This window comes from Brachyistius frenatus, unplaced genomic scaffold (genome assembly GCF_029030835.1).
Source record: "Brachyistius frenatus isolate BFR_SWC_R1_liver_20210118 unplaced genomic scaffold, ASM2903083v1 Contig_99, whole genome shotgun sequence".
Lineage (NCBI taxonomy): Eukaryota > Metazoa > Chordata > Actinopteri > Embiotocidae > Brachyistius > Brachyistius frenatus.
The window spans coordinates 1,199,593-1,225,689 of NW_027210698.1; the positions used below are offsets into that span (position 1 = coordinate 1,199,593).

The 26,097-nt window shown below is 42.1% G+C and overlaps 4 protein-coding genes across 4 annotated transcripts; 2 read left to right on the forward strand and 2 right to left on the reverse strand.

Moving 5' to 3' along the window:
* Positions 1-829: 829 nt before the first annotated feature.
* On the reverse strand, positions 830-7,898 carry casq1a (calsequestrin 1a). The gene is made up of 11 exons (XM_069711380.1): positions 7,475-7,898; positions 4,408-4,501; positions 4,075-4,175; positions 3,795-3,906; positions 3,446-3,519; positions 2,957-3,087; positions 2,804-2,849; positions 2,596-2,668; positions 2,385-2,485; positions 2,161-2,235; positions 830-1,600 (listed from the first exon to the last, which is right to left on the reverse strand). Exons 1-11 carry the CDS (start codon positions 7,709-7,711, stop codon positions 1,178-1,180), a joined length of 1,467 nt encoding a protein of 488 aa, XP_069567481.1. The 5' UTR covers positions 7,712-7,898; the 3' UTR covers positions 830-1,177.
* A 2,225-nt stretch (positions 7,899-10,123) lies between these two features.
* On the forward strand, positions 10,124-13,335 carry LOC138628374 (crystallin J1A-like). The gene is made up of 10 exons (XM_069711383.1): positions 10,124-10,253; positions 10,555-10,621; positions 10,767-10,943; positions 11,186-11,284; positions 11,402-11,494; positions 11,570-11,726; positions 11,902-12,017; positions 12,238-12,315; positions 12,465-12,604; positions 12,694-13,335. Exons 2-10 carry the CDS (start codon positions 10,555-10,557, stop codon positions 12,790-12,792), a joined length of 1,026 nt encoding a protein of 341 aa, XP_069567484.1. The 5' UTR covers positions 10,124-10,253; the 3' UTR covers positions 12,793-13,335.
* A 397-nt stretch (positions 13,336-13,732) lies between these two features.
* Positions 13,733-20,135, forward strand: eif2b5 (eukaryotic translation initiation factor 2B, subunit 5 epsilon). The gene is made up of 16 exons (XM_069711362.1): positions 13,733-13,924; positions 14,135-14,259; positions 14,356-14,541; positions 14,661-14,838; positions 14,918-14,998; positions 15,079-15,156; positions 15,240-15,552; positions 15,660-15,805; positions 16,643-16,787; positions 16,878-16,979; positions 17,086-17,187; positions 18,078-18,168; positions 18,247-18,370; positions 18,476-18,601; positions 18,738-18,848; positions 19,880-20,135. Exons 1-16 carry the CDS (start codon positions 13,766-13,768, stop codon positions 19,940-19,942), a joined length of 2,130 nt encoding a protein of 709 aa, XP_069567463.1. The 5' UTR covers positions 13,733-13,765; the 3' UTR covers positions 19,943-20,135.
* A 1,542-nt stretch (positions 20,136-21,677) lies between these two features.
* On the reverse strand, positions 21,678-23,116 carry mul3 (mitochondrial E3 ubiquitin protein ligase 3). The gene is made up of 4 exons (XM_069711393.1): positions 22,811-23,116; positions 22,646-22,753; positions 22,442-22,562; positions 21,678-22,367 (listed from the first exon to the last, which is right to left on the reverse strand). Exons 1-4 carry the CDS (start codon positions 22,929-22,931, stop codon positions 21,875-21,877), a joined length of 843 nt encoding a protein of 280 aa, XP_069567494.1. The 5' UTR covers positions 22,932-23,116; the 3' UTR covers positions 21,678-21,874.
* Positions 23,117-26,097: the final 2,981 nt, after the last annotated feature.

Consider the following 26,097-nt stretch of genomic DNA (forward strand, 5'->3'; position numbering starts at 1 on the left):
TTTTTTTTTTTTTTTTTGCAGAATTGAAGGCAAGACTGGCCGAACATAAACATGCTATAAGAACCATCAATGCCCAAAACCCCCAATACTCTACATCCCAGAGGCTGACCACAGTTGTTGTAACTCAAAGATATCAGGCGTAGATTATATGTACACCAGCTGAAACATTAAAGTGATGTACACATTAATGATTTACTAACTATAATCTAACAATATAATATAGGCTATAGGACTTTGAAATGCACCACCAATGTCCACAATCTCTTCTTTAATATTTCCTACGGTGGGTGCCAAAAACATCTTTAAGTGTTTAAGTTTTCGGGCACTGATGTCTGCTCTGTCTGCTTTGTATCTATTTACCATCACAACACTTTATTATGTCAAGAAATTCCCATATTATTATGTGATCAAAATCATCACAGACTTGCTGTTACACTTCACACATACACACACATACACATCTTTAAAAACTATGCAGTGCTGGGGTTTCTGTCCAAGCTGTCATTTATTTAAGACTTTACAGTAAGTTAAATTTCTCTTGTTACAAAAATAGAATACGGCTGTTGTCATAATTCATCATCATAGAAAACATCCATATGATGTACAGCACTTTCAGTGTACAGCATAACATTGATTTCACAGAGAAGGCTGGAGATACTTAAGACCCGTCAGAAAAGCCTGCTATCACCCTTGGATCTGACCTCACTCATCTCATTACTGGGGGGGAAAACAAGGAAATAAGTGAACACAATGAAAACACATTCAAACGGCAACAGACTCCACAGATGGACTCATGCATGATGCATAAAACAATGCAACCCCTCCAGTATGTAGGAAAATAAAAACTTTAATAATATAAAAATCAATAGCAGTAGATGGCAAGGTTTTGAAAGAATTTCTTTTTTTATTGTACCAAACAGTGTTACATGTGGGAATAAAGGTACTGTGGCCTTTTAGAGAGCACTTTGTTACATGGAGGATTAGACTAAGTGGGGCAGAGGGATGAACGAGTAATGGAATATTGTTGCGGTGAGATGCAGACGATGAAAAGATTTCAAAGTGAAGTGACGAGTTCAGTGAGAACTTGTTACAAAACAGACGGATTTGATGAAGTTAATGATGGTGACTCTCGAAACTGCATTGGTCAGACTTAAAGAGTAAATTATGACAAAATGATTTAGTAATCATCATCGTCATCGTCGTCGTCGTCGTCGTCATCATCGTCGTCGTCGTCGTCATCGTCGTCGTCGTCATCATCATCATCGTCGTCATCATCATCATCATCATCATCATCATCATCGTCATCGTCATCATCATCATCATCATCGTCGTCATCATCATCGTCGTCATCATCATCGTCATCATCATCGTCGTCATCATCGTCGTCATCATCGTCGTCGTCATCATCGTCATCGTCGTCGTCATCATCGTCGTCATCGTCGTCATCATCATCATCATCATCATCATCATCGTCATCGTCATCGTCGTCATCATGATCAGGATCGATTTCACCTGACAGAGCGTCTTCAATCCAGTCCTCCAGCTCATCCACAGATGGCAGGTCGTCCCCATCATCCATGTCCAACCACACACTGTCAGCCTGCACAGCAAAAAACAACAAACAATAAACAACTCAGCTGTTTGTATAAACGGGCCCTCATTTTGTTTGTATCGTGCACAGAATGTACACGTTGCACAACCATGTGGCCAAAACTGTACGCGACATGAATCAGTCGAGTACCTGTCAGGTAGTTTTAAAGACATTTTAAAGAGGGATTTTAGCTTTTCAGGTTGATTCTGTCAAAAAAACTTACATGCAGATACATTTTGGACCATAATGGCCACATTTATACACATATTCTCCAAACTAACCCAGAATCTCAGACACAAATCTAATTATATTTACTGCGATGTTTGTTGTATATTCATGCTGCCAGTTATTTGGTGACAATCCTATTAAACACAAATTTGATTGAGTGAAATGCAGAATCCCCCTTGGGCCATCACCATCCCAGTTTGTACATGAGATTCCAATTATAATGGTGAATAATACGATTATCAAACCTGTCTTTCTGTATGTATCACAGTATGTATGACAATGTATTAGTGTTGTAAAACACATAAATATGGAACAAATAAAATACTGAAAATATTACTCACATCATCAGTGTCAACAACACCAATCTGTGGGGATGACAGGTCGATTCCAAAAGTCTTTTCCCAGTGTGGCACGAGCTGCAGGGGGATCGAGAGAAATATTAGAAAACTGATCTTATCATCTTATACCATTTTTTCTTCCATGTCGGTAAATCTCAGTTTTTAGTTGCCTGTCAGTCTCTTATTTATATAAAAAAAAAAGCACATTGCAGCGCATCCTCTCTTACCAGAGGGAAGTCATCAGGGTCGATCCAGATAATGCTGAGGTCATCGTTGTCTGTGTTGTCCTCGGCAACTTGCTTCAGGATCTCCAGGAACTCAAAACCATCTGAGTGGAGAGGAAGATCACGGTCAGACTAAACAGTTGTAGTCAGCCTCACAGGGTGATGAGGACTAACTGTGATACTGAATCTTATCTTTAATTTACGATTCATTTACCTGGGTCATCCTCCTCCGCGAAAGCAATGATGTGTTCATCATCATCATCATCATCATCATCATCATCGTCATCCTGTGGAAAGAATAAAAACAAAGTGAAGCTTGTTGAAGGTCAATAATTACAGTTTACAATAACGAGGAAATCCATGATATATCAAGAAAGAATGGCTCAACAAATTCCTGATGCCGGGAGTTTTAAAGTTCTTACCCAGATCTCGTACATGTTGTGTGGCTGCAGCTTCCTCAGGGTTGGTCTTTACGAGCATAGATCAATAACAGTTTTAGCATTTTATAATCAATTCAGAAGGTTAAGATTTAAACTTAAGTAAGATCCTTGTGGCTTCGCTTTAGTGGGACATACCTATCATTATCTTCAATGAACTTCACCAGCTCATCCTCAGAGTAAGGCTTTCCAGGGATGACCACTGGATCATCAATAAAGGGTTCGTAGAAGTCCACCTCATTAAGCTTCAGCTCCAGAGCCTTGGCCACCTGTAGGCCCAAAGTGTTAGAACCATCAACTGAGCATACAGGATATATTAATGGTGTGTCATTAAAAAAAAAAATTAAAAAAAATGTCACAAAAGATTTTACTGGTATAGTTTCTATTTGGTTTATTCTATCAACTCTCCGAGGACCAACTGTACCTTTTAAAATCATTATTAAGAAAGATATCCAGTAAGAGTTTGGAATGAAAGTTGTCTTGCAAATGCTAAAAGCACTGAAAGTGAGTTGATTAAGAGATTTAATCACGTGTCCCTTGTGGAAAATATGGGAAAGTAATTAATTTTTTTCTATAAAGGAAACAAATATACCTTAACTAAACTTAACAGATAGTATAGTTACTCACCTTGGTGTTGAACGTGGCAAAGAACTTGATGTGAGGATGGAACTCTTCAGCAGCATCGGCAAAAGCGTCAAAATCTGAAATTTTACAGGCATCCATCATGTAGCTTCAGTAGATGGGCCCCTGTATGAAATATCTAAGAATGTACACTTGTTGTTGTCATCAATACTTTTGCGCTCTGTGTGCTCACTTAAAACCACTTCGAATCAAAAGCAGAAACATTATGAAGCTGACCTTTGAACTATGAAGCTGTTGTATTTGCCCAACACACAAATATAAGCAATTAGGTTGAAGAGCAACTCTGAAAACAGACTGAAACAGGTTATCATGCCATCACAGTACAGATTCTTACGTTCTGACTTGTGACTCTTAAAGTAGCCCACCAATTTGATGTCCTCTTCAATGTTTTCAAAGCCTTTCAGTTCCCTACTATTGTCAATAATTTCCACTGGGTCCTCAAGAACCTATGAAAGTAATGGAGGAGAAAGGAAGGAGGCAACAGATGACAGAGAAAAGAGGAAATCAGAGTAAGAGTCTGTGGGTGTGCTTTTCAGAAAGCAAATGTGTATTTAGAGAGTTTTTGTTGTTATTGTTGTTGTTGATATTAACTGGGAGATTATATCCTCACGAACATCAAAGATGAACTCCACAAGAGTGTCTGCTGCAAGCTCGCCGTCATATTCTATGACTTCATCATCTGTGAAGATGAAGATGCTGTCGGACTCGTCAAGGTCTGGAGACAAAGAACAGACAAGTATTGATGTTTGACCTCAAGATTTTTCATTTTATAGAAACGTTCACAGTAAAATATCCCACTAACTGTGTTGCTGTGTCCATTTGGACCGGCTAGTTCAGAGTACTGGCTATTATAGATTAATTGTGTCAAAGTAGCTGTTAATTTGGGATTATCCGTAGTCTGAGTTTTGCATATTGAGCCGTGTACCTGTGTCTGCAGCTCTATTTACCTAATTTCTTTGCAACAGCCTTGTCGTGCTTTGCATCAATGAGACCGACTCCAATATCTTCATCATCAAAATCATCCAGGACTTGAGCTGCAAGCTGCAAAGCAAAGACATTGTCACATAAATAAAGTCACGATTCTGGCTTGTTGGTTCGGTATTTAAAAAAAAACATGGACTACATGGCTGTGTGGGTGTATCTGACGCATTGGAGAGCCTTCTACACTATTATTTACACCTTTTGAAAAAGTTGTCTCACTGAGTAGTTTCATTACCATAAAAGCCTGCTTTTCAGAGCGCTGCTTGTGCACTTTCTAAATCTGTATGAAACCTGAACCTCATGACTGACAGTCCCTTCCACCAATGGCAGGGCCACACTGCATTGAGGAAGTTGTTCGAGGGCCGTCTCAGAGCATCTGAAGGGTAAAAAGTGCACACACACACACACACACACACACATACTAACATGCACGGGGGTCATCACAGATCTTTAGCAGCTGCTTTTACTGGTGTAAATAGTCAGACTAACTAGGCTGTCCCGCAGTTTGTTGTGCACATAATTCTCAGCATTTCTTTTAACTTGATTGGAGTTGCAGATGGATGTGGTGCAGTAGGCCAACAGCAGTTCAGAGTTTGTAATAGCATATAATTTCTTTAGAGTAACTGAACCTCCTCAACTGTATGTAAGGTTAAACCGATGGCTTCTGGATCTGTGACAGGATTTCATAGCTTTCATATTTGCATGTTTTCCAACTACACAACATACAAACTGCATCAGTGCCTTTTTAATTTTTACTTACTTTAATTTTGTACATCATTGAGATTTACCAAAAATACAAACACAGCATGTGGTGAAATTTTATTTCTTGCTGCAATAATCAGACTGTTACTGTTAGTGTGAAACCATAATATTTCCTCTCCTATTGGATAGTTAGTTCCTCCGGTTTTGATATCTAAAGTAACAAAGTAGGAAATATACTGTCATATGTACCAATCTTTGTCTGTTTTTATGAATACTTTAAATTAAATGTGTTGCATTTAGTCTGGAAACTGCAGGGACTCAAATCTAAATGGAAAAGTATCAAAATGACAAAATGTTGAGTCCACAGCGCCTTCCCAAGCAACACATAAACACCAGACACAATGGGAGGCCTCTTTAGTCACCAAATGATTTTCAAATTACCACTTAGTTAGGACTTCCTCTCCATCATCATGTCACATCTCATTTGACTTTTACTAATCTCCACATGGCGCCTTAACCTCTGAATTTCTCAGCCTTTTGCTGTTGCGTGTTACTAATAATAAAACTTAATTAAATGCACATCATAATACATTCATAAGGAGAAACACAAGCCTTCAAGGAGCTCGCCCCATCACAAAAGCATCATGGGGTAAATATAGCAGCCAGAAGGCGCACCAGCCCACAGGGACTATTTTGGCGAGGCGGCAGTGATGCTCAGCGCTCTGGGATCCGCTGACGAGTACAGTACTGCAAGTGTCAATCACAGCGCAGCGCTGAGCCGGCACTACTGGAGCCAGTCGCACAGGCGCTGGCCTGCAGCCCCAAATCTGAGTCCTAGTAGTGCTCCATGCAGAGACACCACAAGCTAGATGATGGAATATGCTCATATTTCTCTCTTTTGTTTTGATTATTCATGTTTTCCTCTCTATTATTATCAATAAATTGTATTTTATCCTCCTCCTTTCCATTACATGTATTTTGTTGACATGGCATAAAAGATCCACAACATGTTGATTGTCAGACTTAGTTACTGAATAGATTTGTTGCACACAATGTCTGCCATATTTATACGATCTAAATAAATCCTGTTTTAGTTTATTTGCCAACTTGTTATAATATGATTACAAGTTATGTATGTCACATCTTTAGTGACTGGATGCCCAGGTATTTTTTCTGGGAACACATTTTGCATGTCAACTCTAAAAGAGCCACTAGCAGTCCTCTTCAGAAATATAATAATGCCACATGTGTATAGCCTTGATTTTCCGCCGTACATTAGCCATGCCAAATGCTGTAACATATTTTTGTGCTACATGATCCATATCCCATTAATCAGTCATCACCTTGTTATTTTAGAACTGTAATGTTCAGTGCAGCTTTAAAAAAAAATGCTTCAGCAGTTCTTCAAATGTCCAACATGCTGTTTGAGAACGACTCAGGTCCATCTTGTGTTTGTGATGGTTACATTGTGAATTTAAATCTGCTCTCTGTTTACAATGGCTTGCAATGCAATCACCTTGACCAGACATGCAATTATAACTTTTCCTGTGAAATGTGGCGTGAAAATATGAGCCATTTGATATGCAATAAATCTGAATGTGACCACTGAAGCAGCCTTGCTAAGTTGTTATTTGATGCCTGTGAGCTAATACTGAATGATGATGTAATGTGTTTCTGTGAGGAATGTCATGAAACTGCTGAGTGTCCAGGCTGAGGTGTGATCGGCATACTGATGCAGGCGTGTTAGGATCATCAACTCTCTCACAAACACAAACACAAACACACACACATTCAGACACACACAGACACATCACACACAGGCTCACAGCTCAGCTCTTTGCCTCGCATGGACGACACACCACAGGCTTGTGAGGCATTTTGTCGGGACTTCACTCATCAGCATTTCTGCATCCAGTAAAGCTATTTTTCTCCTCGTAACATGCTTTCTACATGAACACTTCGCCTGTATTTGGTTTTACATAAACACATTTCAAGTCACTAAAAACACACACGCCTCTGTTGCATCATATTCTGGTCATTTTTCCTGCAGCCACACAGCTATCCTGTATCCAAACCTCTTGCTTTATTTGTATCATTCGTGTATATATTTTATTAAAATTCCTCAACCAGCAGCACCATTACATATTTTTTGTCTACTTAATTTCAAATCTGCAGACCCAAATTAAATTAAACTGTCAAAAGTCAAATTCAACCAGAATCTCTAACAAAATATAGCAACTTCGAGTCTGTCTAATGTGTCTGCGTGCTTTTCATTATGACTCCCACACTGATAATGCTGCCTCCTCATCAATAGTTCTCATCTCAACCCACCTCAAGGGCCAACTCCTCAATCTCAAACTGTCTCTGGGCGACGCGGCTGGATCCGGGATGGTCATGGTAATATACCACCATGACATCGTACTTCTTCATCACAGACTTATAATTCTTGGCGTTGAGGTCGTGGACGCGGTCCTTTCCATCATATTCAGGGAAGTCCAAGCTGTCCTTGGCCAGTGAAAGCCCCCCAAAGGACAGCAAGACTGCCACAAGCACCCAGGTCCACTTCATGGCTCCTCTCAAGGATAATGTATTTGCAGTTTCAAAAAGTAAACAATTGGGGATATTACAAAAAACCCAAAATAGTTTGGTGAGAGTATGGAGAACCCCTTCCAATCCGCGTCACCCAGAAGAGAGCAAGACCGACTCCTGCGTCTACCTTATTAAAAACCCCACATGGGAGACTGACAGTGGGGCACAGGGTGCAAGAGGGGTTGGGCTAAGTTTGACATAGGTGTGAGCATGTGTCTATCTGGGGTGCACTCAAGCAGGGGAAAGATGAGGCAGGGCTTGGGTGGTTGCTGGGGTTACAGCTTTGTGTGTGTGCTTGAGTGTATGTTACAGACCTGTTAAAGTGGGTGGAGGTGAGGAGGTGGGGACCAAGCTGCTCTTTTTCTCTGGCTGGACACAGAAGGTGGACAGGCAGTGATGAAGGTGGAGGAGATGGTGTAAAGAATATAGATATTAGAGAGGATGGGATATTTGTGAGTGTGTGTGTGTGTGTGTCTACTTTGTGCCAAATGAAGAAGAAGATACGATGGAGTTAGAGGTGGCTGCAAATATGAGGCACTTCTTTTCCCATATTAAGTGAAGATGGAGGCCTGGATCCCAGCTAAAAATAATGGATGTAGGATAGAGAAGTACATATCAGGAGGGGGTGCTGGTGTCTAATTTGCTCTTGCTGGCATTGGCGCAGCGCTAGAATGTGGAGCTGGGTCAGTCAGGGACATAGGGGAGAGGACAGGGTGTTGCACCTGCTGAGGACTCAGTGCATAGGTGTCACTTAGCCCTGACTCAAGAAGAAAGTGAAACATATGAGTTTTACAGGAGGGAGGGACTATTTGGCAGTTTTGTGAAACTTTTTCTAATCTTGAACCTGATACACACATATGTGTCCTGTGCAACGTGTGCATGTACTGTATACCCAAGCTGACCACATGTGATATTACTTTACAAATTGAAAGGGAAGAGGTGAGCTATAAATAAATATAGGCTAACCGGTAATACTCCTTCTCACACACAGCACTCACACGTCTGCGACACACCCCTCTCTTCTGAAACGACACATGCAGCCAGACAGTATTAAGTCTGCTTGGTGATGTTGGATGGTCAGCTGAAAACTGTTATGTGTGTTGTCAGTGTGATGGAAAATCAAGCTGAACTGTGGTTTACTGTAAACATCTAATAAAGTGACAGGAGAGAGAGAGAGAGAGAGAGAGAGAGGGTCCCACTAAAAGAGGCAGTGTTTCATGTGTCTCATTTACACCTCATGTAGTGACAGCTTCCAAAATAATTTTCAGGTCTGATTTCATTAAAACGGATAAATGAGAAAAAGATATGTGGCGCCACTGAAAGATCAGAGCCATAAAATGATCCCATATTTTACTATTGCATGCTTTTGAATGTACTCAAACAACCTTAGTTTTAAAGCAAACATATCTTTTGTTTGCGCAGTTTTCTGCTGCGCTCAATTGGCTCAATCCTTCAAGCACGTCACATTTCTGAACACAACCCAAATCAGTGATGTCACAGCCGGTGCCTTTTGCAAGGAACAAAGATGCTACATGAAGTGCTAAAATCATGTTCAATTTATACAGGTTTAACCAACAATATAAATCTAACTCAATAAATATTCCATCTCTTTTAGGAATTTGGGTCTGCTTTCATCCTTCTCTTTTCATGTTATGTTGCTGGATAATTGATTTAATCAAGAATATGAGAACATATAGGAGTGTGGACTAAGAAAATGCTTCAATTTCTTCCAGATGTGAGTCTTCCTGAACATTTTTTCCTCAAAAATGAAAAAAAAAAAAAAAAAAAAAAAAGATGGTTTAATTCACTCTAAATCTGAGTTCAGTCTTTGTCTTTTTAAAACATGCACTGAGTCAAATCCTTATTACTTTCTTGATAGCCTGAACGATACGATTTGTAATACAGGTAGACAGCTCCATGATGCTTCACTCGAAGGAGTGATCCTGATGCTCAACCTGATGCAGTTACCTCTGCTGGCCAGTAGATGGTAGTATTGATCTACTGATCGATCAGCCTGTACTGTAAACCTCAGAGTCATCCTGTGATCCCAATCAAGGTCTACGATCCCAAACCTAAATTGCTCTGAGTAGACTCTTGATACTTTTAACAACATTTAATGAACTATTAAAAATATACTATGCAATTTTGATACTTTACATTGGCCATCTTTGCTTGTTTTTATTTGCGTCAGTGTCGTTCTGTGATGACACGAGTGTAAAACTTCATTTCATTTAGGCCTGTTATTACTTTCCTCAATGTTAAACTAAAAGCACATAATTAATTTCACTCTCTGAGCAGTTCCGACAGTGTTTATCTTTGTTTTTGTTTGTAACACCGGAAGTGGGCGTGGTCATTTGGACGCCCCTCCCCTAAGTGGGCGGTGCTAAAGCGCTAACGCTTTCATAACAAGTCACAGGAACACCCAAAGAAGTGTCGTTAATTCATGGATGAGTAAAATCGAAACTACCAGGAGTAGAAACAGACCGCAGTCCGCCCTCGGCTTCTCTACACGGAGGTTAAGGTCGGACTTTTCAATGTCAGCCTGTATTTATGTTCGGTAACTAGCTAGTATTTCATAATCACGTTTCATCACCGAGTCAGCTGTTGAGTAATCGATTAATCGTTTGTCGTACGTCGAACCCAAGCTGACGTTTTCAGATGTCTCGACCCAAACTGAGATATTTAGTTCAAATCATGGCAGAAGCTGGAACCAGGAAATGTTTGTCTTGACTTGACAATGAGGAACTATTTTGAAATGATCCTTTCTGCTGCAGTAAACGAGACAACCATTATTTTAAACCACACTTCGTATGTTTTTACAGATGGCTTCGGCTCTGGCCAACAGAGCCATAGGAGCCATAGTGGGATCAGCTGTTGCAGATGCAGCAGGTAACAACAACACTGTTGTGTTGTACATTTAATAAACATAAACAATAAGACTGTTTCCGCCTAGGTGCTCTTTTCCTTGAGCATTTGCCCCCCCCCCCCAGGTTAAATCCGTGGTTTTGAAGTTTCTTACGTGTCTGTCCTGCAGCGCAGCCTCTCCACTGGCTGTACGACCAGCAGAAGTTGCAGGTGATTCTGGCTCAGGAACCGAACCCCGAGTTCCGCTCCGAGTCCGCCAACCCTTTCTACAGGAGGAAGAGGGGGCAGCAGAGCTGCTACGGAGACCAGGCGTACGTCCTGCTGGAGTCCCTGTCTGAGTGTGGAGGTGAGCGTCCAGACCGCCTCATGGTCTCTTTTACGTGTGCATCTGTTCAGTGTGTGTGTTGTTTAGGAAACACGGAATGAATTAAACATCGCTTCACAAAACCAGGTGAGGGGTAGTCTGTTCTCACTGTCTCTGGTGGAGATGGAAGATCTCATGGATCAGGGTCTATATAGATTTGAATTATCTTTATGATGATGTGACTTCACAGTTTGGTGTCTAAGCTGTGTGACCTCTCTGAGCAGGTCTAAATGTTGACGATCTGAAGCAGCGCATGCTGAAATTCTTTGGGCCCGGATCAGAGTACGACACCCCCATCAACGATCCTTACAGAGACAAAGGAGGTAGGAGAGCTGTCCAGTCAACACGGATGAAGGTCTTTTGTGGTTTTGATAAAATATGAATTCACTTTTCACTCACTGAAGTCACGTCGTTGTGTGTCGTACCTGTGTGAACACCAGGGCCAAGACCTCAGCTGCCCGTCGAAGGACCGTGGAGACAAGCGAGTTTGAAGAGCTTCCTGAAGAACGTGGACGCAGGGAAGGAGGAGACAGGTGAAGCTCCTGTTTACTCACAGCTTGACGTCATGAAGAGAAACGACTCTAACCACTGTGTTGTCTTTGCTGCAGGCTGCGAGACTGACTGTCAGGTCGATGGAATAGCCAAATTGGCTCCTATAGTGGCGTTTTACGCAGGACAGCCTGACATGCTGGAAAAGGTGGAGCAGGCCACCCGTGTCACCCAGAACAATGATGCATGTGTGGCAGAGACTCTGGCGGCGGCAAGGTCAGTATATCTGCTAGAGCCACTAATTGGCTTTATTACAGTCGACCAAATACAAATGACTGATGGTATAGAAACAACTGTATCGAGAAGAACACCAAACTCAGATTCAAAATGAAGCTATAGATTAGATATAGAAAGATACAGATATAGATTACAATGGTATTTATTTTCCCAGGTTTTTGGAGCATTTCATCCTGAACGGTCCAGATCCAAAAGCCTTGGACGTGGTGCTCAATCAGCTCAGTGACCCGAAGAGAAAGCAGCCCACTGATCTGGACAAAGCAGTCATTGGTATGTGAGGCCTGCAGCGTTGTTAAACAGTAACGTCATGACTGAGTGACGGGATGAAAGGGTTCACACTTTCTCTTTCACCTGCTGAACGTGGTCTGATTACAGATTCAGTCTTTCAGTGTCACGACACAGAAACAAGCGGACATTTATGTTTTATATTAATGATGACGTGACTTGTAATGTTAGACTCACCGTGGTTTCACTTTCTGTCTGGTTTCAGGGCACATCCATCAGGTGAAGGAGAATTTATCCAAAACTCCACAGCAGCTCGTCCCCTCCGTGTTTCCGAACACATGAGGTATCGTGACTAACCTCCTTCATCAGTAGAGTGTATCTGTGATAAGTAAAGACTGGAGCACGACATGTGACTCGGATAGCTGCTAGTTATTGGACAGGTGAGTTCAAATACCTTCACGTGATTGACATGTGGTGCTGATGTTGTTTCAGGTTTGCCAGGTGCGTTCCAAGCAGCGCTGCATGGAGTCCTGACAGCCAGTCACTACGAGACGGCTGTCAGAGACACCATGAGCTGCGGCGGATGCACCTGCAGCAGAGGATCCTTCATTGGAGCATGTCTAGGGGCTCAGGTACGACTGCTACGCCGACATTATATTGCGTGTGAAGCCAATATTGCATGAGTGATGGTTTCTTAAATGTGCTGTTTTCATTCTCCAAGATCGGGCTCGAGGGACTCTCATCCTCCTGGACGTCCAAAACCCTGCGATACAACTCTGTGTTGGATCATGCCAAGAAGATAACCAAACAGCACCTGTAGATGTCAGGCAGTGTGGTGTGTTTTATAATGTGAGGTTGCTGAGAGCATCATGAAAAACTGTTGAACTTTGGTAGAGCAGTGAATGAAGGTTCCTGTCTAAAGTTTTGAAGGCAGGAGCCGGATGTTTTTGTTTCTCTTAAAGTTGAACATGTTTCTTCAGATGTTCTGTGACTCAGATTTTCTGCAGCAGAGTGATTTAAAAAAAAGAAAAAAAATAGCCTTTGTTCACTAATTCACCAATTACTAATCACTAATTAACCAGTTCTGGTAAAACTCATCATTACAAAGATAAAACTAGTAATTGTGGGATAATCTTTTGTCATTAGAATATCTTTTGTATTCGCAGTACTGGCAGCAGTAAAACTCCAATTGATCAGAAGTGGCAAATTATATTCATGGCTTTTCCTGTAAATTTTGTGTTTTTTTGCTAAAAATCAAAAATATTTCCATCCCTTTAAAACTACAAATGTTGTTTACACTGCATTCATTTTTTTAATTGTAAGAATCAAATTTGTCAGTCATTAAAAAAAAAAGAAGAGAAGAATTAACATAAATCTGTCGTGCCTTCGTTTTAGACTCGAACAAGAAAACCCTGAAACACGCTGCTGTACCTCTTGATGGTGACACTACTATAAAAGTAACAGTATACATAGTGTAGATATTTGTATGCGTTATCAGCTTTGAGTGGGAGACCCTTGGTCATGTAAATAGTTGAATATATTGAATATAGAAGCTTCAGGAATTAAATTCTCAATTTGGACATTTAAAATTACCCAAAAATATATTTAACCATTTATTGTGAAAAGGTTTAGGTTCCTGGCGAGGTACTTTTCTAAAAATAACAGACATTACATCACCACACACGTGCTGAGACTCCACTGCCCTGAGGGCGAACAACCACAGACACGAGATTGTCCCTCCACCGCCGCCGTAGCTGTTTCTGACGACAGAGTTGGGCATCTGGGAGTCAAACATGGCCGGTAAAGGGGGAAAACAAAGTCGCTCGGGCTCCGGCCTTCCAGGTACAAAAGGTGCAGGTGGGCAGGAGGAAGAGAAGCAGCCGCTGCAGGCCGTTTTAGTCGCTGACAGCTTCAACCGGAGGTTTTTCCCGGTGACGAAGGACCAGCCACGGGTAGGCAGCGAGCTAAGCTAACAGGAATGCTAACAGTATGTCCACGCTGTAAACAGTGACGTCACTGAAAACTCCGCAGCGCGTTTAAACCAGCAGCGTTTTTAAAAAATGTGTTTATTCAGTTCAACAGTAATGTGAGACTGAGACCCGACTGCTCAGTTACTTTACTCTGACTGCTTACGTCACCTGTCACATGTTCACTGATGCCAGGCGCTGCTGCCGCTGGGAAACGTCGCCATGATCGACTACACGCTGGAGTTCCTCACCTCCACCGGGGTGCAGGAGACGTTCATCTTCTGCTGCTGGATGGCCAGCAAAATCAAGGCACACTTGCTGTGAGTTTCACCGGCGGTCTGTGTTGGAGCTTCTTCTGTCAAACTGTGCTGAGTGAGCGATTTGAAACTGACTGTGTGTGTGTGTGTGTCTGACAGGAGGTCAAAGTGGTGTCGGCCCACCTCTCCAAACACAGTCCACATCATCACCTCGGACCTGTACCGCTCCCTTGGTGACGTGCTCAGGGATGTCGACGCAAAGTCTCTCCTGCGCTCTGACTTCGTGTTGGTTTACGGAGACGTGGTGTCCAACGTTGATGTCAGTCAGGCGCTGCAAGAGCACCGGTAGGACCAACCTCTCAGCTGCTGATGAAAGGCCTTTTTTTTTTTTATATATATATATATATATATATAAAGTTAGTATAAATTGTGTGATCCTCAACGCTGTGCTTTGTTCACTTCAGGCATCGTCGAAAGACGGATAAGAACATCTCCGTGATGACGATGATCTTTAAGGAATCGTCGCCAGGACACAGGTCTCGCTGCGAGGAAGACGACGTCATCGTAGCTATGGACAGCAACAGCCAGCAGATTTTACACTACCAGAAGACACAGGGGCTGAAGAAGCTGCAGTTTCCCATGGTAACCGCGAGTTTCACTGGTGGTAATCACGTCTCTAAACACAGTCGGGGTTTGACTGACAGCTGCTCCTGTCTTGCAGAACATTTTCCACAGTGGAAGTGACGAGTTTGAAATCAGACACGACCTCCTGGACTGCCACATCAGCATCTGCTCCCCACAGGTCAGTTTCATTGTACACAGAGAAGTATTGAACTCATCACTGTTGGCTGCAGCAACATTTTATGGTCTCATTTCTTTCAGGTTGCTGAGCTCTTCACTGACAATTTTGACTACCAAACTAGGAATGACTTTGTCAGAGGGATTTTAGTCAATGAAGAGGTACCGCTTATGAACTTCAGATTACGTTCCGCTACAGATGCCACTTAGTGCAGTTAATGCAATGCTTCATTTCCTTTGTTTAGATCCTGGGAAACCAGATCCACATGCACGTTACGAAGGATGGTTACGGCGTCCGAGTGTCCAACCTGCTCATGTACGACTCGGTGTCGTCGGACCTCGTGAGGCGGTGGGTCTACCCTCTCACCCCGGAGGCCAACTTCACAGACCAGGAGGGACGTAGCTGCACATACTCTCGCCACAACGTCTACCGGGGGTCCGGGGTCAGCCTGGGTCACGGCAGCCAGATGGAGGAGAACGTCCTCATCGGCTGCGACACCAGCATCGGCGCCAACTGCTACATCTCTAACAGCGTCATCGGCAACAACTGCACCATCGGTGAGATCTCCGTCCGGCGTGATGAAGAGAGGAGTTTTTTTTTTTTTTTTTTAATCAGCAGCTTATAGAAGCGTCGTGAACATTTCTCTTGTTTTATATGGCCACAGGTGACAATGTAATCCTGGACCACGCCTACATCTGGAATAACGTGCACATTGCCAGTAATGTGGGGATCAGCCAGTCTGTGGTCTGCGACAAGGCTGAGGTCAAAGAGGGCGTGACTCTTAACAAACAGTGTGTCCTGGCCTATAATGTGAGCTGCACAGAATTTATCATCTCTTGTTTCTGTTTGTAGGAAATGTTACATTTGGGTCAGATTAGTTGATGAGTGAGTTTCTGATCTGAGCAGCTCTACATGTGTCACTGGTTTGGTTTTTACAGCAAAATCTGCCGATGGATGGATGGATGGATGGATGGATGGATGGATGGATGGATGTTTAAACACGACACGCTAAAGAAACCAAAGCAGCTTGTTTGCTTTCTTGTCAAAAATCAAACGAGAAGATCGATACCACTCGAATGTCTGCACATGAAGCCGCAGGCAGCAGCTGGTTATCAGCGTGGCCTCGTGCTGTGACTCAATGGAGTCTTTTTGTCACTGCGAGGTTGCCAAGCAACCAGTGGAGCCTCCAGAAAATCACTATACCTGTCCAACATATAATCCAGCGCATAGCCGTCATCATAAAGCAGCACGTGTGAGGCTGTTTGAACCCTGTAGCTGCTTCACATTTAGTGTGAATACATGAGAGTGGTATTGTAGTAGTATCTCATCTAATGTGGTGGTTGACGCTGATTTGCTTTTTGGCCGGTGGAAGACTGCATTTCTGCAGAACTGTTAACCCCCCCCCCGTCTGTCTGTCTGTCTGTCTGTCTGTCTGTCAGAAGATGAGCGTTTAAGTTCCCAGCACAGTTGGTGATGTAAATGTGCCTCGAATACATATTTTATTTGACTGTTTCATGTATGAAATCAGTGACATAGATTAGTGATAAACCAGCGATCCTTGTGTGTGTGTGTGTGTGTGTGTGTGTGTGTGTGTGTGTGTGTGTGTGTGTGTGTGTGTGTGTGTGTGTGTGTGTGTGTGTTTCCCAGGTGGTGATGGGCCCAAACATCTCTCTACCAGAAGGCACTGTGGTGTCAATGCACCATCCAGAGGAGGAGGAAGAGGATGATGATGATGAATTCCTCAGTGATGATGCCGAGGTCGGTCAAAGTAAAGACAAAGTCAAACAGAAAGGTGCGTGTTGACTCTTCGTCAGACGGATTCACGTTATCAAACTGCTTTCATGTCTCAGGTAGTGACTTTGTATTTTGTCCTGTCCTCCAGTTTTTAACCCAGCGGAGGTTGGGACAGAAGGAAAAGGCTACATCTGGAAGGCCAGCAGTCTGGACGACACAGAGGACGAAGAGCTGTCGCAGTGTCTCTGGGGTAGGACGGCAGCTCGGCTGTCCTCTCGCGTTCATCAACAAGTCTGTAAAGCAGGCATTTCCCATGATGTTATAGTAAACCTTTTGTTTTGTGTTGTGTTCATCAGGTTTGGTGTTGAACCCGGATCCTGAGAGTGACAGTGAGGACAGTGAGCCTGACGGTCCTGATGATCCGGTGATTCCCTCTCCTGAGATGGACGATGACAAAGGTGAGACGGGTTATGTTGTTGAAGCTATGCTTCCTTCAGACTCTCATCCAACAACAACAAGCTCGTACTCGCCACCCGGCAGCGTAGGAGCGACGCTGGCTCGGCTCGAACCGGCTGCTGGGGGCTGACTGCACCTCCAATTCACTGAGCCTCGCTAAAGAAAGCAGAGGAACAATAAGACACACAGAGCAGGACAGGGAGAGAGGGGAGCCCATCGCTAATTGCTAAGCTAAAGTAACTCGTATAGCTTGTAAACAACTGTTGGATCAGCGAGAAAGTCACTAAAACAATGAGAGAGCTGTAATTGTTTAAATGTACAGCGCGTAATGAGCCATTGTGAAGATGGATGGAGACAATGAACAGTAACTGGTGGAAATGAGACAAAATGTTTACTACAAGATGTCGGTCTATTATTGTTGCTGAAAATAACTGAAGCCACGTTCTCAGAGATAGGCCTATTTTTGATCTAATATCGGGTTTTTAATTTAATATTATTTTTTATTTAAATGTTTCGAAACTATTATTTTTAAACAGCAAAGGAAATCCCGTCTTAGCAATATATTTAGATCCCACTCTGTTCTAATAAAAATGTTCATTTGTAAGTTGTGGTTTTGACTTACAAATGAACATTTAACCTACTTTAAAGAAAATACAGTTATGTAGCATGTATCACAATTCATCCTGAAACTACTGAGATATATTGTTTTAGTCCACATCATCCAGCCCTGCAACGCCCCCTGCTGGCCAGAGACAAAAGACAAGACAGCAAAACCAGCGATCTGCTCAATAATTTCATGATATAAATAATGAATGAATTTCCCTGAGTTTAAAGGCACAATGTTACAAACTGTTGCTTGATATCTGACTAATGCCTGACTGCTGTTGTGTAGTCTTCCAGTTGGAGGTGCTCGGGACGCTGCAGAGAGGTCTGGAGGAGAACATCGGCTGTGACAATCTGGTGCTGGAGATCAACTCTCTGAAGTAAGGAGCAACTCGCTCTCTGCTCTGTCGCTCCTCCTCGTGGTGAACAGTGTGTGTGACTCCCTCTCCTTGTTCTAGGTACGCCTACAACATCACTTTGAAGGAGGTGATGCAGATTCTAACCAGGGTGGTGCTGGAGTACCCGCTGCAGCAGCAGGGCCCACATCTCACCCCTTCACAATACGTCGGTCTGCTGCTGCCGGTGAGCGAGAGCACAGTATTTTTAACATCTTTCCTGTCACTGTAGAGACCACGTCGGAAAAAAGGAGATATTCTGTGATTAATTATGTCTTTTTCTTTGTCTCAGTTATTAAAGCAATGGGCTCCGGTATTTAAGAACTACGTGAAGAGGGCACAAGACCATCTGGACTGCCTGGCTGCCTTCGAGGAGCACTTCCTGGAGCAGGAGAGCCACTGGGCTGCAATGGTCAAGGTCAGGATCAGTCAACACTACATGTACACAGATGACTGGATATAACACAGGACATGGAGAAACCGTAGAGCTTTCTGTGGTCCTCCAGTCTGGTTGGTCCTTGCGGCTGAATGTGCTGCGTTGTTTTGTGACCCAGGTGCTGATGAACATGTACCAGCTGGAGATCCTGGAGGAGGAGATGATCCTGCGCTGGTTCTCTCAGGGAGCCACCGGCGACAAGAGCAGGCAGCTCCGCAAGAACCAGGGGGTGAGTACAGAGCGAGCTGGGTCACTCAGGACACACGGCGCACTTATAACAAGAAGGAACTTAAGTTCGGTACCACCTGATCGCGGTAACCACAGGCTCGATACTCACCGTCTTTGAATGCTCAGAGGAACAGCTGTTGTTTATGGTGGGAGGTTAAAGCCGTTTTAAACATGGAGGCGATTCTTGAGGTTACATCAACGAAAGTCAGATCAGATGTGTAACAACTTACCCAGGGTCCTTCAGGGCAGGAGGATACAGGCTGGGATGGTAGCTTTTAAACACAACTGCTCTCTGGGAATTTCCCCTTTTAGTATCTTGGTTAGTCGTCTTATGTAATAGAGAGTATGGAGAAGTAGGAACGGACTGTATGTTGTGTATATATATATATATATATATTGTTAAGGAGTGAAGGGAGACACTGTATGTCAGAGACTCCTTTTTTATTAAAAGAAATTTGGAAACAGTATTGAGTCAATTCAAAAAGTTATAATTTAAATAATGACCGCGATGAAATAAGACACAATCATGTATATTCAAATGAAAACAGTAAAAATAGAAATCGATAGACACATTACTGCTGTCTTGACAACTGTATTTGAATATTAATTCAATCTGGTTAAATACACCTTTAATTTTTGTGTCTTTCACTTTTTACTAAAGTTCTGAAGTAACAAAATAAAATACAGTTAATTTATGTTCATCTGTGGCACCAAACCTGACCCACTGAGGAAATCATGAAATTAATCAATGAGGAAAATGGTCAATAAATAAAATAAAGAAGTTGTCAGTGATTGGTTGGATTTTTTAAAATTGTCCCTCAATTGTTGTTTACTCCATTTAATTATGACATTCAACTAATTACACCACTATATAGGAAATATGATTGTAACAGCGCTTAAGTGAAACAGTGATTCATTTGAACTTGATCTGTGTAGCTGCAGTAGTTTCCGTCTCCTCCCTCTGTCACCAAAACCACTCATCATCCATCAGGTCTGACAGTCTTGTTTTTATTCTTTGTTTCCCTCCAACAGCTTCAGAAGTTCATCCAGTGGTTGGAGGAGGCGGAGGAGTCTTCAGAGGAGGACGGAGAATAACGGGCAGCTTTAAGGATGGACTCGGTCGACTCGGTTTTACTTTCTCCAGCAGCTTTCTGCTTCTACTAACCATTGGGATCTGCTCTGTACAGTTGAAGCTGACTTATTTTATTACATAGAGCCGCGTCATGTAACGGCTGCGTGTTGTGGATGCCAATATCCAAATAAAGAAGAACGACACTCAGTCTGCTCAGATTTAACTGTCTGTATCTGGTTCACTCAAAATCTGCCACTCAAAATGAAAACTGCAGTTTTTATTGTTTTTAATGTTACAAAACTAAAACCACCACCTTCAAAACAAAATAAAAAAAAAACTAAAAAAAAACTGAGTACATTTATTTATCTCAATACTGAGCATTGATTGTGGACATACTTTGAAAACAGTACAGTAAAAACAATCATCCAAGAGGTAGAAGATTATCTGTTAAATATAGGCAGTCTTTATTCTGGTAAAGTTTGATTAAAAACATCTGATAACACTGAAATCACATCAATCATTTCACCGATCACATTCACAGTAAAAAGCAAAAGAGCGAAGATTGTTACAATAAAATCTTGATTGTATGTGTTACACCACATGATCCTCCTAAACTTGAAGCTTATTGAATATAAATTGATCCAAAAAAAATATTATATATATAGTATACATATATATATATACTATATATATATATATATATATAGTATACATATAATATATATTTTCCTTTGTTAAGTAGCAGTTTTAAAGGTATTTTTAGTGTAAAAAAACTGCATTAAAAGTGAGATGTTTCATCTGCGTCACATTATGTTGAGGGCTAAAAGGTGCACGAGCAGATCTCGGCGATCTGCGTTTGTCACTTTGATGTTTGCATGTTAAACCGATGAGGATTAATCCTTGTTCTTTCATTCACACTGTTTTAGGTCCACAAACCGCTGAATTAACTATTATCTGATTGTAAGAAGAGCACAACTCTCAAGTTTTTCTGACGAGCAGTTACGAATCTTGAAAGTGGTCGCAGTACGGTGGTCCAGAGGGACAAAATACAGCACAATATGGAACGCAGCATTTCAGAAAACACAATAGTTGGAAGATATTGAATTGGGTATCCGAGTGTGGTTTGTAAACTGTTTTTAGTTTGGTTGTTTCGAGTGTGTTAATTTGTTTTCTGTATTTTGTTTTTAGTTTTTTATAGGTCACATTGTAGAAATTCTGATTTCCATTTCTTTTTTTATTATAAAGAGGGTCTAGGTGTTAGTCCACAGAGAAATACACAGCTCGGGATTCAATGTTTGTGCTGTTTAGCCTACCGTAAGTTTGTGATGTCACAAATGCTTATGTCACATGTCGGCCCTCAGCACGGCTCACTGTTCGACCTTAATACAATACAAAACAAAATGAAGCACTCATTCTGACATGGAGGTGGAAAGCTACAAATCAAAGAACCTGTGATTGGTCTGAGCGTTTGTCACGCAGAAAGGAGTCAACTAATCAGAAGAGTTTCACTGATATCATTGTCTTAAAGGCACGGACAGAAAACAGCCTGTTCTTAGTGGAGCAGCAGAGAAATTTAGGACATTTAAAACATCATCAACATGATTTTTGGTACTTAAAATCCCAGAAATATCTTTTGAACATCCAGCAAATAAAACAGCTGAATATGTCAAATATGGGACCTTTAACTTGTTTTCTGAAGCGTTGATGTGTCCTTCAAAAAGATGTTTCTCTATCTGTGTTTTGCTATTTTATTTCTAATTTTGTTGTGATTTCATAAACATCAGTGTGTTTCCCGCTCTCATGGCTATTATAGAAAAGAGTTTGATTCATCTTGCGATGTGACAAAACGCCACATGTGACCGCAAAACAAATCAAAACATACACATGGATCGTTTTAGTATTTAGACTGGGCTACAGGAGCTGGAACAAAGCGACCCGAGGCAGTGTGATGGATCCTACTTTGATCTGTCGTCCTGTTTTCCCACCAACCTATAGATGACCATCGCTGCTAGAGAAGCCCCTGTGATCCCAGTGACAGCAGCCAGCATCTTCCACACGCTGGCCGAAGCCTCGTGGCTGTCCATGAAGCTCCTGTGGCTGGTGGGCACCAGGATGTACGTGCGGCCGTCCTGCGGGGGCTGCAGCCTCATCACCCGGCCTCCCTCCAGCACCACCTCTCCGAACCCCGTCACCGTGCTCCCCACTCGCAGCAGCTCCTCGCTCTCCTCCATCGCCACGGGTTTCTCCCCGCTCAGGCCCTGCAGCACCACGTTCATCAGGCCCTCCTCTGCTCGTCTCATCCTGAAATAAACCCTCTCCAGGAAGCAGCCGGAGGCCTCCAGAGGGCTCTGCACCTTCACGTGGAAGTCGGAGATGTAGGCTCCGGGGCTGATCAGGCTGAAGGGCACCATGTTGTTGGTCTCCTTTCTGTTCATTTTCCGAGAGTCCCTGGAAGAAGAGCTGTTACTAATAGGCCCATAGAGTGACGATTTATTGAGTGTGTATTCCTCAGCGGTACGTACCATGCCTTGGTGCTGGGGTTCCAGTATTTCCAGTGCTCCTCCACCTCAATCTTCTGAATCACACCAAGGCATCGTGGGACAAACTGGCTGACCAGAGGCTCCCCATCTGCCTGGATCTGACCTTCAAACAGACACGAAGGACACCGTGAGTCCTCTTAAAACCATCTCTGACCTCCTTCATTCAATTAAATGACACGTTTGTACCTTCAACAGCAACATACTGGAGTCTCTTGTAGGGAGATGCCTTCAGTGTTTTGACCAGATGTTGATCTGGTTTGAAAATGGGTATTTCCTGAGGTGGAGAAGAACAGTCTGAGTCATTATAAAAGTGCGTCCTGCTGTATTAATAAGTTCAGAGCAGTGATGTACTTTCCTTCAGCTTCTCTAACTCTTTCTTCTTCTCCGTGTATAGATGATAAAACAAACCAGAGAAGGCGAAGCTGGAACCGACACCAATCAACACCAGAGGGTTCACAGGAAACTCACTCATGTCTGCGTCTACAACACAAGGTACAGGTCAAACACAGCCACACAGCCACTAACGGTGGACAAGTGTCTCTGTAATGTCCTATCAGCACATAAATTACAGAAAAGTGAAAGAAAACTTGCCTGTTAAAACTACCAGGCAAAGCTATTCCACATGCCGTGTTCAGAAATCGAAAACAAAAGCATAAATTCAACGTTGATTGAATTTCCGTGTTTGCGTCGCGTATCCTCAACCAATAGGATGTAGGCAGCATTGTTTTGCGTTTGCAGCTGTTCACCAGTAGGGGGCACCATCGCAACGTTGATATAGTGTATGGTGTATGTATGTGCCATAGACTGTCTGGTGTGCACTGTACAGTATACCTGAAAAGTAATAAAGCGGATTTATTTGATTTCTCTCATGATTCTTATCGAAAATAATAATAATAATAATAATAAACAAACAGGATTGTGACAGGGAAAAATAAAAGTTGACAATATCTCACTCACTATCAAAGCTTACAAAATACTACCAATATTAATAACAGTAATAAATATAGTTTATAATGGGTCAGGGCAGGTCAAGTTTTTTTGCATAGCTAAATATTATATGAATGGGCTTTAAAGGCTGACAGCACGTACAGCAGTGGGACGAGGACTTCACATGTGGTTGGAGGATTGTTATTAGGGTAGCAAAAAATTAAAAAAAATAATCTTTTAAAAGGTTCTTTTTGAGGAGTGTTGTATAGTTTTACCAATTCTGGCCTCTGAAACTGGTTTTAAATGAACAAAAACAAGGTATTAACTATTCACAGCCCATGGTCTCGCATCCCACAAATATGGAGCTTCGTATTAATTATACTGCAAAAGCACTGATGTTTGGTCCTTGTCTCCATCCTAGCCGTGTGATAACTGAACTCTTCCTTCACAGCAGTTTAAAATGTTTATTACTGCTTGTTATAGTGGTGTGGTATTGAATAATGCTGCCATTTTGAATGATGCAGTCATGCCAGTAATGATTTGCAGGCTGAGACATAGTGCATTTATGGAGACTATGAAATGCTCCCCCTCCTCATTGCAGGTTAAATGTGTCTATTAAATGTTTCTCCAGACGGGAAAAGAGTCACAAAAAATTTGGAATATTGAAGCAGAATTATGGTTTTCCTTTTTCTTAACACGTTAATCATTTCATGACCTCTCAGATTTACCTTGTGTACCCTGGAGAGGTCCATAAAGTGCATCCACCTGAGCAGCAGCTAATCCTCTGATTGTGTTTCACTTGCGCTGTTTAGCACCGACCAACGTAATACACCCATAAAGTATTGCGTCACTAACTTTGCCAGCTTCTTTTTTTGCGTACTGAATAGTAGACTGTGTATGCTCTCTTGACAAACAGTATCAGACTGGGAATACACACCTGTTTTAAATGTGAGGGCAAAATTTCTAGTGAGAGACGAAACAAGAGGAGAGGAGATGACATATCTCTGAAGAATGTCTTCATTTAGAGCTTCTGTTGTTCCTTTATTTAGTACTCATCCTTGCACAAGCGTTGCCTCACTCCTCTTCAATATGTCTGTCCTTGACCTCCTATTGAAAGCAACAAAAAAAGATATTTATTTCAAAGTAATGACGTCAGTTTGCTCATTGTTAGAATACCTTTGAAATGTATGAAACCTTGCTGCAGCACAGCCAAGCCGTCATGAAACAAACCTCTGATTGGCAGCTCTAGAGCTCATTTATCTATTTAGTGACAATACATGAGGATTGATACCAGACAGAACATTAAATCAGGACAAAATGAAAGGTCTGATGTAATCTCGTCTTTGGCTAATGATTCGTTGTTATTCTTATTTCAGCAGAATAAAAGTCATCCTCCTTTCTGACTTTCATATTTGTTTTAGTTGTACACCCTACTGGCCTTTCCTCTAACTGATGAGTGACAGCTGATAGATGACACACTGCTTCATAGCAACAGGCCTGGTTGTTGATGCTCAACAATTTCCATGTAATATTTCAAAACTATAGAAAATAAGAACAAAATCTTTGGGCTATATGTGGTCTTACTCAGCCATGCCAGCAGCTCTGTGAAGATCAGTGAATGCAAGGTTGAATCAAATAAAAACAGCAGCTTCTCCTCGTCTCATTGTTTTCTCAGGATTTATCTCTTCATGTGTCGTACACAGAATCTCGAACAGATTAACACGGCTCTTGGTTTCTCTGCTGGGAACATGATTTCAATTTCTGAAATTCATTTCAGCTTAATGAGACCAGTGTATCTTCATAATTACCATCACTGCGTCTGAGAAAGTACCCAGGGTGTTGACTGACAGCTTGTAGATTCAGTCAGGCTCTCTGGGAAACCCCAGTGGTTGCCTGCATGCGAGTAGGAAGAGTTATGTTTCAGATATAGGCAATAAATGTGCAGCTATTATCTGCAAAAAGTGAGTCCCAAATTCATTTTGATCAGGATTGAGGCCCTTCACACTGTTTATCTTCATGTTTAGATGCTGCTGAAGATTTTAAAAACCTTTTTCACAGCAGATATTTTTACTTATTGCATTAAATCAGAATTAAACAGAAAGTGGAGCATAACTGGACAGATGCTAAAAAGCTGATTCATGCCTTCATTTCTGGCCAGCTGGATTATTGTAATGCACTTTTTACTGGCCTCCAAAGGAAAAGAAAAAGACTTCAGTTGATTCAAAACATTGCAGCTTGGCTGTTAGTGAAAACAAAGAGGAGCGAGCACTTTAGTCCAGTTTTAGCTACTCTGCACTGAGTACCTGCATCGACTCTCTATAGCTTTTGAGATCAGAGGTCTCCAATTAGTAGCTTGTGACCTACTGGTTGAATATGTGTGTGTTGAGTATCAATTTGTTATTGTTCACATAAAAGCGTATTCAGCTGGTTTGGTGGAGCTCAGCTAAGTGAATAAATGTTACTGAACGTGTTGCTCTCGGACATGTTTTATTTAGTCAAAGTAGCTCTCAGAGGAAGAAAGGTTGGAGTCCCCTGCTGTATATAAAAGTGGACGTAGCTTCTGGGTCTGACAAATGAGGCCAATGTGAAAATACCTTAAACTGCAATGTCACCGAGAGCCTCTAGAGGTTGGCTCCATAGACTCCCGTTCAACTTCTCTCATGAAATACAAAGTCAATCATTTTTTTCCACAAAACGTTTGCTTCAGTCAC